The following is an 11,093-nucleotide window of genomic DNA, read 5'->3' on the forward strand; positions in this document are numbered from 1 at the left end:
CGGAGCAAACTTCATACTGAAGAACCTGCCCCTTTAACCAAACTATGTGCTTACTTTTGTGCTTATGTACACAATGAATCACCCAATCTGCATCCAATTGCATGACTATAGTTACCCAGTAAACCTAAATATGTTATCATTTGTTTTAAAATATTGGTCAAAGTATAAGACGATTCATAACAAAAAAAAAAACTCTTGCTACAACTTGTAAGTTGCAAGTAGGACTCAATAAAAAAAAGCTTTAGTTTATGGTAGTTGTTTCACTAGTAAAATTAAATTAACACTAGCATAGCATAATCTATATAAGCTTCTTCTTCTGGAAAAATCTCTTCAAATGCCACAATTGCAAAACTGAAACTGCAATGCAGATACCTAATGACATTAAACTAAACCATGCCACTCTGCCATTTGTTTTTTCGCTCACGATCCTCATTTCCGCTTCCCTGACCAAACATTACAAAAAATATATACACACATAAGAAAAGTCTTCTTTCTTAGAAAAGTTGCAGAGGATTCTTTCTAGAAAAAGGTGTTGACATGATTGGAATAATTACCTTCCCTTCAGATAGAGCAAATTCTCATGGATGGCCTCTACTGCTCCTTCTAGTTTTCTCAGCTCAAGCTCAACTCCCTATCATTCAGATGTAGAAACGGAAATCAGAGGAAGAAAAAAGAGGTATAGATTTCAATTCAGATTTGGATCCTCTCCATTAGTAATGGTCAGCCCAAGGTTTTTAAAAACGGTCAGCGACCACGAAAACGGCTGTGACAAAACGGTTTCGGCAGATGCCGATACCATTATCACCGTTTTCTATATTGAAGAACAAATTGTGACTAATTCACACCGCGACGACCGCAATCAGTGTCGCGGCACCTGTAACAACCAAAATCATGAAAACCTTTATGCAACCGTTTTTTAACACCATTCAAAGGTAAAACTCACAAGTCCTATCTACATGATCATTATGTTAACAGTAGTTACAAAATTGTACATATCATTTACCTCAATCTTCTCCTTCTTAGCAACTGAATCCCAATCCTTGGCCGCAATCCCGATTTTCCAGTCAAGGTTCACACTAACATCACCACCTTTTTGATTACCGCTATCTACCCAAAAGCATGCCAAGTAGTTCCCAGTTTCTTGAGTCGTGAACGCGAAATTCCCATGTGTTGTGTTCTCCTTATGATGAAGATTGTTTCCATACGGTGATGTAACCTAAACAAAACATTCCAAGTAACAGATAATTTTCAGAAATTGTTATAAAAAATTGTAGATATAATTAACACATAACCGATTAACACATTACAAATCTATAATCCAAAATCCAAAATCAACATACAAAAACCTAGGTTTTCCGATCATGAGATTCCGATTAATCAACCCTAAACCTAACAATGATAAGTAATTATAAAGAGAATTGCGATAACCTTGACGGCGAGAGTGGGCGATAGGGTATGATCATCGGGAACGAGGACATAATCGGCCAAAACGACGACGTTATTCTGAATTTCTTCCGAAACGCATTTGGTACCAGACGAAGGTAGCGTGAGCCAGATAGCGAGTGTAGGAGGTAGAAGATTGATTGAGAAGAAGAGAAAGAGAAGTAACAATCTTGTGTTCTCCATGATAACCCCTTTTCGAATAGACACGGTAATGAGTATTGAAGATTCACAGACTTCAGAGTTTGGATCTGTTTGTGCTGTATAAAATTTTATTTTATTTCAGTTTTTTTTGGTAAAAGGAAAGTTTCAGTCATAGTAATAGTACTAATTTTATTTTATTATTGCGAATGAAGATAGGTGATACACCTAAGTATAATAATTTTATATTGATATTCAATGAATTATGTATACTCCATCAAATCATAAATATATTTTAAAATTATTTAAATAGAAGAAAAACAATTTTCATAATAATCAAAGTAAATAAATTTGTATAAATAATATCAAGAGATTAATTAGTAATTTTAGTCTATGGATACATCATCACCATTCAAATGAATTATTTTAACAAAAATTAAAATTAAAATAAAATAATTTTAATAAATTAATAATTGATATTCATAGACAGTATATTTCTATCAAATTCATTATAAATCACTATTTTTCCCTTTTCTACCTATATAAAATTGAAAAACTAAATAATATATTTTCAAAAATAAAGTCAATAACTATAGCAAGAGAAAAAATTTAATAGTAAAAAATAATTTAAATAACTATTCTTCCTTTTTCATCATATTTTTTTTTATTTATATAAAGTTGAAGGGTTTTAAATTATTTAAAATTTTCAGTATGAATTGACATATAATATATGATCATTATTGATTGACAATCTATATTTTTTTTTCAAAATTAAAACAACTAAATATTAATATATTTAAAGAAATGGTTTTTTTTTTTTTACACATCCGAGTAATGCATCCAAAGTAAGACACCCCAATTGTATACTATGTTTAAATTTTATAGTAAAATGTATTTTTTTTTAAGTATAAAATATTATAACTATTAATTAAAATAAAGTCTGCACCTCTTCAGTGCTACATTATGCACAAGTCACTTGGTGCTACATTATGTACATTATGAACATAAATTACTTTACTTTATGAGTTTAAAAAAATTTAAACGCACTCAACTAATTTGTCTCATACCCCCTCTTTCTTATGAACAAATTATTATGTTCTTTTAATCTTGCCAAAATACTTTTTGGCTTTTATTTTGATCCTTTAGCTCCAAACAGTTTTATATTAGTTTAGTTTATTAATTCTTCAAAACGTATTATATTGGTCCTTTTCGTCTAATTATCGTTAGAAAGACTCAAAAATCAATCGCTAATATGACGAAACAGATTAAAATGGTACCTTTTGAAGATGCAAGAGATCAATATGAAATTTTTTAAAATTAAGGGACCAAAATAAATTTCAAAATTAATAAACGGGATCAAAAAGTGTATTTTGCCTTTAACTTTTGTGAATTGTCTTCCATATTAATTAACATGAAGAAGATAAAAATCATACATCTATATTTTTCAAAATATGTATTTTTAACGTACATGTTATGGATTTATGTATTGTGCAAATACAAATGTAAGTTAGTTTTGATGATGACAACGAATAAACTATATAAATCTTTATTTCGTGCAATCTCTTTATCTCTTTTTTTTCTTTCTGCTGCTATCTTTCTATTTGATTACTTATACTAATATAAATATTTTCAAAAATTAATTTTATAAATTATTTTTAAACAATGAATATCACAATTCAATCGATCTCTTGTATTTGGAGTCATTTAGCGAACATACTTGAGTTTATTATGTAGAAAATTTATCATAGTTAAATGTTAATTTCTTAAGAAAAAAAAATTCTGCATGTTTCAAATGCATTATGCGTTTTTAATAAAAACTTTCACAGAATTCTTTATATTTACATGAAAAATGCAGAAAAATTACTTATTTATATTTTATGCAATGTATTTTTTATCACATATGTGTACTAAATTCGTAAAAATCAATTTGCGAATATAAAATTATCCACAAATTAAAGAAAATGCTATTTGTTGTTTTTGTATTGACTAAATGTGAAAAAAAAATTAGATTTGCATGAAAAAAATGCATCTATAATTATGAGAATATGCATTTTTACAACATACTTATACTAAATAGGTATTTAAAAAAAAAATCAAAAAGTTACAAATAAATGAAAATCAATGAAATTGCTTTTAGGGGATATTAGTCGAAATGAAGGATCTATCGAGGGGTTGTTCATGAAGAGAATTGTTAGGGTTGTTGAGTTAATGCATTTTCTCTCATAGTTAAGGGATCCACAAAGTGAGCTTTTTCTACTTCAATCCTGCATGGGCATTGCCAAACTTTTTTTGGGCCTAAGAACGTGTTTGACGATTCACATGGGAAAAACAATATATGGTTTGATAAAGAGTTGTAAAGGACAGTTGAAGAATACTCACGTAATGGTTCATAAATTTCAAATACTCACGTTCATGTTAAAAAGTTAATATAACAATCTTAAAAAGTTAATATAACAATCTCAGTCGAATTGAATTTGGTTAAAATATAAAAAAATAAGCGTTAAGAATTATACCTCTCCGGCTTAGACAAGCGGAGCAACATGGTCTCCAAAATATATGACGTGTCAGTAGGTCCTCGTGGAAATGGCTATGCAAATGGAGGGAGATCATCACGTGCAGCTGGAGCCTCCTCCTCCTCGTGTACACGAGCCTGGGATGAAGACCCATGTGATAGTCGACTCAAAGAACCCGACGCTTCCCTGTCGTGATGCCTAGGGACGATTCCCCCGTACCTCTGGCCTGCTGATGTTGAAGTGCCCTCTTGCGGCTAGGAGACGCGATTAGGGTTTCACGGTCGAGTTTCACCCTGTTGTTGCCATTTTCCTTGAAAACACATAAGAAAATACATTAGTGCATCAAATATGAAATAATTCAGAGATGTATCTCCAAACACTAAAAAATACCCATTTCAAAGATACATCTCCGAAAAAGCTTCGTTTTTTTATTTCAATAGCAAAGACATCTCTACACATGTCCTAACCATCCAAAACTCATCCAAATCATCGAAATGCTAAAAACATCTCCTACACATTATCTATTTCAAATGTTAATATTATCTAATACATTAAAAGTAACTTATTTGACCTAATACATTAATTAAAACTCAAAATAAGCAAAATGAGAAACTTAATCAAAAATGTGTTGATGAGGATGCAAAATGTTGAGTATAGTAGGTAGAGTGAGTTGAGATTGACAAGGTAGAAGTAGAGGTTCTTATGTTGCTTCAAAAGTTGACTGGAATTATGGTGCTCACGATCTCAAATGAAAAAAACATACTTTCTAAACTGAAAATTTAACTGTGTTTAAATATATTTTCTATTATATGATAAAATTATATATTATCAATAGAATTAATAAATTTACAATACAGAAAATTTAAAAATTATAGGCATGTCTGACGGACCTAACCTATTATTTTGACGGGCCGACAAAATATTTACTTAAATTGAACAAGTATAGAGATCATATATTAATGAATTCTGAATTACTATAGCATATAACTTCTAAATTACTACACAAATTTAACAAACATAATCAAATTGTGTTATCCATCTTTTTTTGGTGGATATTTTTTTATTTTACATTAAATCTAATCAAATTATTAAACCAATATATTTTTTTGTTGTATAATATATTTTATTTTATATTATTGATAGAAGTTGTAAAATTAAAATTATAAACAATTATAAAAATTATTGGCATGCCCGACGGACCAAACCTTTTTTTCCACCATATATTTGGTTTAATAGCAATTAAACAATCTATCTATATTCTAACAACTACTACATAATAAATTAAATTAATATTTATATGACAATTAATATTGATTTTTTTCTGTTAATTCGTATAAATTAAAATACATTTTTTAACCATAACCATATTATATTTACTTAATATTTATACCGACTTTACGTGACCCGTGCGGGCGCACGGGTCCTTTACTAGTGTTGAATATAGTAGGTAGAGTGAGTTGAGATTGACAAGGTAGAAGTAGAGGTTCTTATGTTGCTTCAAAAGTTGACTGGAATTATGGTGCTCACGATCTCAAATGAAAAAAACATACTTTCTAAACTGAAAATGAAGAAAACAATCGGGAGAGACTGGCACGAGTTTAAATATATTTACCTAGTTCGAAGATATATCTCCGAATCAATTTCTGAATTAAAAAAAAAAGATTAATTCAGAGATGTAACTGTGAATATATCCTGAAATTCCTTCACAAATGCATCTCCGAATTAACCTTTAAGTAAAATGAAAAAATGATGCGTTCGGAGAAAGTGATTGGGTGTAAAGAGAAATTAATTGTTAGGCCCATTCAGCTAGTTGGTTAGAGACTTTTTTTTTTGGCAGTTAGTTGTTTCTTATCCTGTAATCAGATTTTTTCACAAACCTATCCGGGCCCAACCTATTGTAATCAGATTTTTTCATTAATGTGTTTTATTTTTCTTCTCTTTTTGTCACTTGAAAATCAAAGTATGCCGAGAATCTGCATATTTTATCAAAGGAGATTCTTAATTCTTAATCACAAACAATTGTTTCTTGATAAGAGAATCAAAAACTAATCAATCACCCAAAAATAATCCAGTGCCAACAAACCAATAATCAAGTCCAAGAAATATTAAATGAAAATAAGCCCTTCCATGAGCTGTTTGAATTGCAACCATCTTTCACTAATCAGAAAAAACAAATCTACAACAATAATGAATTGAAATGAAACAAAACTGAGCCAGCTAATAAAATCCAATATTCCATTAATCATTTGGAACAATTAATTACAAAGAGAAAAGATAACAAATATACATCACACTCAAGGTGTTTCCCGGAAAACTTTTTTATCCATGAAACTGATAAAACGTTCAGCATAAACCTTAGGATCTGTTACTGATATAGTTAAGGGATCAAACTTTATTGATTTGTATGTATGCTCAATTTTCTTTTTGATATTATATTCTTGCAATATATCAATTATTCCCATGTAGAGTACCACATCATAGACCTCAAAAAGCTCTACTTCTGATTCTTCCACCTTATCATCTTGAATTAAGCTTATAGCTTGAGCTGGCATGTTCACTCCTAATTGCACTTGCAACCTGAGTCACATCGCGCGTGGCATGAAAACAGTTATTATTATATAGCGCGTGACGCGGGAAGAGAAACAATGTTATGGAAGATAACTAGATAAGATACCTTGCAGTACCGGGAAGTAAAAGATCGGCTTCCCTGTTACCGATGGAGTATGCTCGCAATGGATTTCCTCGTATGTGAGGTCCGGGCGTGCTCTTGACAAAGCTGGGCTCGTGCGCGACTAATAATAACCCTTTAGGGATGATCAACTGATCCGCTTGTTTGATTGGACCTGGTGTAAGAAAAACGCGTTGAAAAGATGTTGATATGTTTGTTATAGATGTTTAAGTTAAAATGTAATCACTTGGCATGAGAGGAGATATTCACCAATTGGAGAAGGTAAACTAGTCTGGCGCGGTATTGATCCGGGAGTTTCGACGAATGCCTTTAGATTCTCTGGAGCTCTAAAATGTAATCCCAACAGAAGACTGTAATCAATTATGTGCTGAGATTCCAAGAACGTGCAGTCTAGAGAAATTTGCCTGAACCAGAAACATAACCATTATCGAAACATGTAGACTCAGAATTTCGATGGGAAACAACATAATAGCCTATGTTCTACCTATTCACATTTCTAGAAATTTGTCAACAAGTTTTGCTTACTGATATACATTAAGGAGTATAAGCAAGGTAGATTACTTACTATACAAGTTACTTGTGTAAAGTACACACTTACTTGAACAAGGATTCTCGCAATATTTTATCCATATGAAATTCATATTTTAGATCAAGATCTTTCAATGTTGCGTCGCTGTTAATTTTTTCTTTGGTTGTATATCTTCCTTGAGAAGACCCCTTCAGATCATAACGACGGTGGATATGAAGTTCCGTGCAAAACATATTTCCCATGACAACGAACCGTACCTAATGAAGAAATACTTCTAGTTAAACCTATTAACAAGGTGAAAGAAGTAAAGGCGGATATTAATTAGGTAATACCTTTTTCCCACCTATGAGTGTTATTCGATGGATCCCAAAGAATTTTGTAATGAGCGTATTTTCATAACTTCCTACATGATGGTAGTATTTAGGAAGCATATTGAGCAGAACCTACAACAAGAGGAATGAATAAGCATAAAGATGAAATTCAAATCAAAATAGCTTATACTAAAACACTTCGTGGTTCATTAAGCAAAAGAGTGACTATAAACCTTTAGCTCAGACTTTTTTAGTGTCTTTATCACAAATTTATCGTCGTGAGAAATGAAGAATATGCTGCCACTTTTTCCTGGAGAAGTTATATCCTTTAGACCACTGTCTCCACAAATAGACATCATGTACTCCGCAGCGTCCAATTTGAACATCTCCCTCAAATTCCTGGAAATATATGAAATCACATTAAGAATATGTTTCTTCTAATCATAAATTAGTCTAAGAACACTAATACGCCAGATAATCATAAAAATCATATTATATCGAGAACCTATATATGTTATTCTGATAATGAATACCTGAAGACCATAGGGCAGTAATCTTTCCAATAGAAGTCTAAAGAAGAGTGTGGAGGAGTCAATTGTGAACCGTCTTTGGGAAAGTACATCCTTATCCTAGCTCGTTCTCCGAAATCAGACGACCGAACTTCACGTGCAGGAACTGGTGTAATTTTTCCTACAGTGTATCTGAGAATTAAGCAGGAAATTTCAAATCAATGCTTCATATACAACACAATACCAAAAAAATGATTAAGTACATAACATTCGAAAGAATGTTGATAATGGAGTACTAATAACTACAAATACTAGATATGTTTTACCGAAATACTATTAAAAATCAAGTAATTTACCTGATGCCGAGCTGCAAATTAAGCTTCAGGTAATAGCTTCGGCGGTTTTGAAGTTTGCCCACAAATGAATTCTTTTTTACTTGCTTCACACTAAATTTATTTTGCCTTTTGATCTTATTCTGCGGTATTTCGGAAAATTTCCTAAGTCTCTCCACAAGTAGAACTCCTTGCATATATTCCCTCTCATAAACCATATTACTCACAGTAGATGCTTCCGATTGACCTTCATTAGCGGTCTGTGATAACGCGGACGAGGAATCACGGCATATACAGTCTTCAGAACTATTTTGATGTTCCCAATTTGCATCCAACAATGAAGTCCTAAGCGATAAATGACGCGAAATTTTCTTCATACCTCTGGCTCGAGGTTTATCAGAGAGACTACGGGTAATTCTTGGATTCGGAACCTTAAAACTGTTAATATCGTTATTAAAAATGCTACACCATTTCTTTAGAGACGGTTGTTTGCTCCCAACGGGATAGAACACTCCTTTTCCGTCTTTTAGGCCCATACTCCATGTTCCAATATAAAGTCCTCCATCCGAAAATCGATAAACTCCAGATCCTTCTCTAAGTCCATTTAACCAAAAACCATCGAAAATATCACCATTATACCACTTCATAATCCCTCTTCCGTCTATTTTCCCTTTCTTCCAGTTTCCAATGTAGACACTTCCGTTGTTCCAAGTAAATTTCCCACAGCCTTCGCGAATTCCTTCTTTCCATAAACCATCGTAGTTATTTGCATTCCAATAGACCTTTCGTCCGACCCCGTGATGTGCGTCCATACTCCATCCGCCTGTGTAAACACAACCATTCGATTCTGTAAATGTGCCTTGACCGTGAAGGAAACCCCCCGAGAATTCACCCTCGTACTTTGATCCTGATGTCCATGTAATTAGTCCTTTCCCAGTCATCTTTCCCTCGATCCAATCTCCTTCGTATATTGTTCCGTCTGACCATGTGTACTTTCCGTTGCCGTGGGGATGTAGACCCTTGAATTGGCCAATGTAGACATCACCATTTGAAAGGGACTTCTCTTCAAAACTACATTTACAAGAAACACTTAAATCACAATACGTTACAAAATACGAAACTGAAGAGAATGAATAAGAAAGAGTAATAGTTTCTATGAATATTACCTTTCATTGTCCTCCATAACTTGAAGAATTTCACCGATTTATTTCGATAACTTTAGAAAATGTGTCTTTTCTTTTAAAAGGCTAAACATGTCACTCACAGATATGATAAGGAAATTCATCTCTTCCTCCACCAGCTTTATATTGTACCTCGCGAAAATCTGAAACATATGCAATTCTAATAAGTCTCAAAACACAAAAGAAGAAAGCAAAAAACAAATATATCCAATTAGCAGGTTTCCAAACTGAAGATACAAAAATGTTTTTTGAAATCTTTTCCCACAGAATTCAAAATGCAGAAAAATATCTATGAAGCATCAATATAAACACGGTATAGAACACCGACATCTACTCGTTCATACTGTAAAAATCAAAGGAAATGAAATGATTGAATGTAATTTACATATAGGACCAATTTTTAGGGCGTGGAAAGCGAGCTACCACAGAGTCCAAATTTTCTTACAGTTAGACTATGGTTACACAGGGTCTCCAAAAAGATTGTCACTGTTAATCTAGCTTAATAAGATCTCTATTTGTTTTGTTACGAACCTATACAGAACCTCCAAAAACTTGAGACGAATATGTGTGGTAGCCCCCCTAAAATTTTACAAATGAAAAAATATGTTGATTTTTGTAAGAGCTATGAAAATTAACAACCTTTAAACTTTACTGTAATCATTGTTAAGAGAGTATAATCAAACATCATGACAAGGGAACAGCATTAACATCATAACATTTTTGTCAACATAATTTTATTTTAGTTATTGTAAAAACCTGCATCACCTCATCAGAATCTTATGAATCAAACCAATATAAAAGAAACTAACAAACCAGAAACAAAACATGCAAATTCAAACCATATAGATTACAAAGTTCATACCGATCGAGAAACTGAATACAATCAAAACCAGATCAAACAAAGACGAAACACAAGTATAGAAACTTAAAAAAAAAAACACTAAATTGAGATGAGAAAGATTGAATATGAAGTGACCTTGTGTGAAAATTAAGGAATAAACTGGAACTAGGAAGAAGAAGAAGTCATTTGAAGCAAGATAAAAGGTGAAGAATAGAATCGTTGTTATGGAAGTGTCTTTATAGCCGACATTAACCGCGCCACCTTATAAAGTAATAAAAAAAAAACATGATTGATTTTACCTGTACAGCTAATATATAGTACTACCATGTTCATATAATAAAGACAAATAAAAAGGAACTTGTCTTGTCTCTCGTACAACACTTTTTTTTTCTCTTTGACGGTTATTCACTCCTTTCTAAATGATTACCAACTAATAAACGAAAATTAATTTAAATACCATTCTCATTTATTTTCAGTGTCAATAATTCTTTATATAAATTGAATATTCTTAGTTTTTTTTTTTTTAATGTTGAAGGTAGAGCTGTTAATATGGGCTATCCAATCTTAAACGTGCCGGTCATGGTAGGCCCTGAGTTTTTTAGAGCTA

At 32.1% G+C, this 11,093-nt stretch overlaps 2 protein-coding genes across 2 annotated transcripts; both read right to left on the reverse strand.

Annotated features, from left to right (window-relative positions):
• Positions 1 to 153: 153 nt before the first annotated feature.
• On the reverse strand, positions 154 to 2,423 carry LOC131603292 (transmembrane emp24 domain-containing protein p24delta4-like). Its single transcript, XM_058875593.1, has 5 exons — positions 2,405 to 2,423; positions 1,429 to 1,700; positions 1,004 to 1,216; positions 555 to 631; positions 154 to 443 (listed from the first exon to the last, which is right to left on the reverse strand). The coding sequence occupies exons 1-5, from the start codon at positions 2,406 to 2,408 to the stop codon at positions 299 to 301; spliced, it is 711 nt and encodes a 236-aa protein (XP_058731576.1). The 5' UTR covers positions 2,409 to 2,423; the 3' UTR covers positions 154 to 298.
• Positions 2,424 to 6,312: 3,889 nt separating this feature from the next.
• Positions 6,313 to 10,778, reverse strand: LOC131603293 (phosphatidylinositol 4-phosphate 5-kinase 7-like). Its single transcript, XM_058875594.1, has 10 exons — positions 10,622 to 10,778; positions 9,631 to 9,788; positions 8,489 to 9,535; positions 8,157 to 8,324; positions 7,857 to 8,022; positions 7,645 to 7,755; positions 7,382 to 7,569; positions 7,033 to 7,187; positions 6,769 to 6,937; positions 6,313 to 6,671 (listed from the first exon to the last, which is right to left on the reverse strand). The coding sequence occupies exons 2-10, from the start codon at positions 9,645 to 9,647 to the stop codon at positions 6,389 to 6,391; spliced, it is 2,304 nt and encodes a 767-aa protein (XP_058731577.1). The 5' UTR covers positions 9,648 to 9,788; positions 10,622 to 10,778; the 3' UTR covers positions 6,313 to 6,388.
• Positions 10,779 to 11,093: the final 315 nt, after the last annotated feature.

The sequence above is a fragment of the Vicia villosa genome, linkage group LG5 (assembly GCF_029867415.1).
Source record: "Vicia villosa cultivar HV-30 ecotype Madison, WI linkage group LG5, Vvil1.0, whole genome shotgun sequence".
In the NCBI taxonomy this organism is placed as follows: domain Eukaryota; kingdom Viridiplantae; phylum Streptophyta; class Magnoliopsida; order Fabales; family Fabaceae; genus Vicia; species Vicia villosa.

Excerpts from the sequence above, each read along its gene's own strand:
- LOC131603292 (XM_058875593.1), bottom strand. Across the intron at positions 632-1,003 it reads CTAAGAAGGAGAAGATTGAG|GGAGTTGAGCTTGAGCTGAG; the intron begins GTAAATGATATG and ends TCTGAATGATAG. Across the intron at positions 444-554 it reads TTGCTCTATCTGAAGGGAAG|GGAAGCGGAAATGAGGATCG; the intron begins GTAATTATTCCA and ends ATGTTTGGTCAG.
- LOC131603293 (XM_058875594.1), bottom strand. Across the intron at positions 8,325-8,488 it reads AATTTGCAGCTCGGCATCAG|ATACACTGTAGGAAAAATTA; the intron begins GTAAATTACTTG and ends CTTAATTCTCAG. Across the intron at positions 7,570-7,644 it reads CACTCATAGGTGGGAAAAAG|GTACGGTTCGTTGTCATGGG; the intron begins GTATTACCTAAT and ends TTTCTTCATTAG.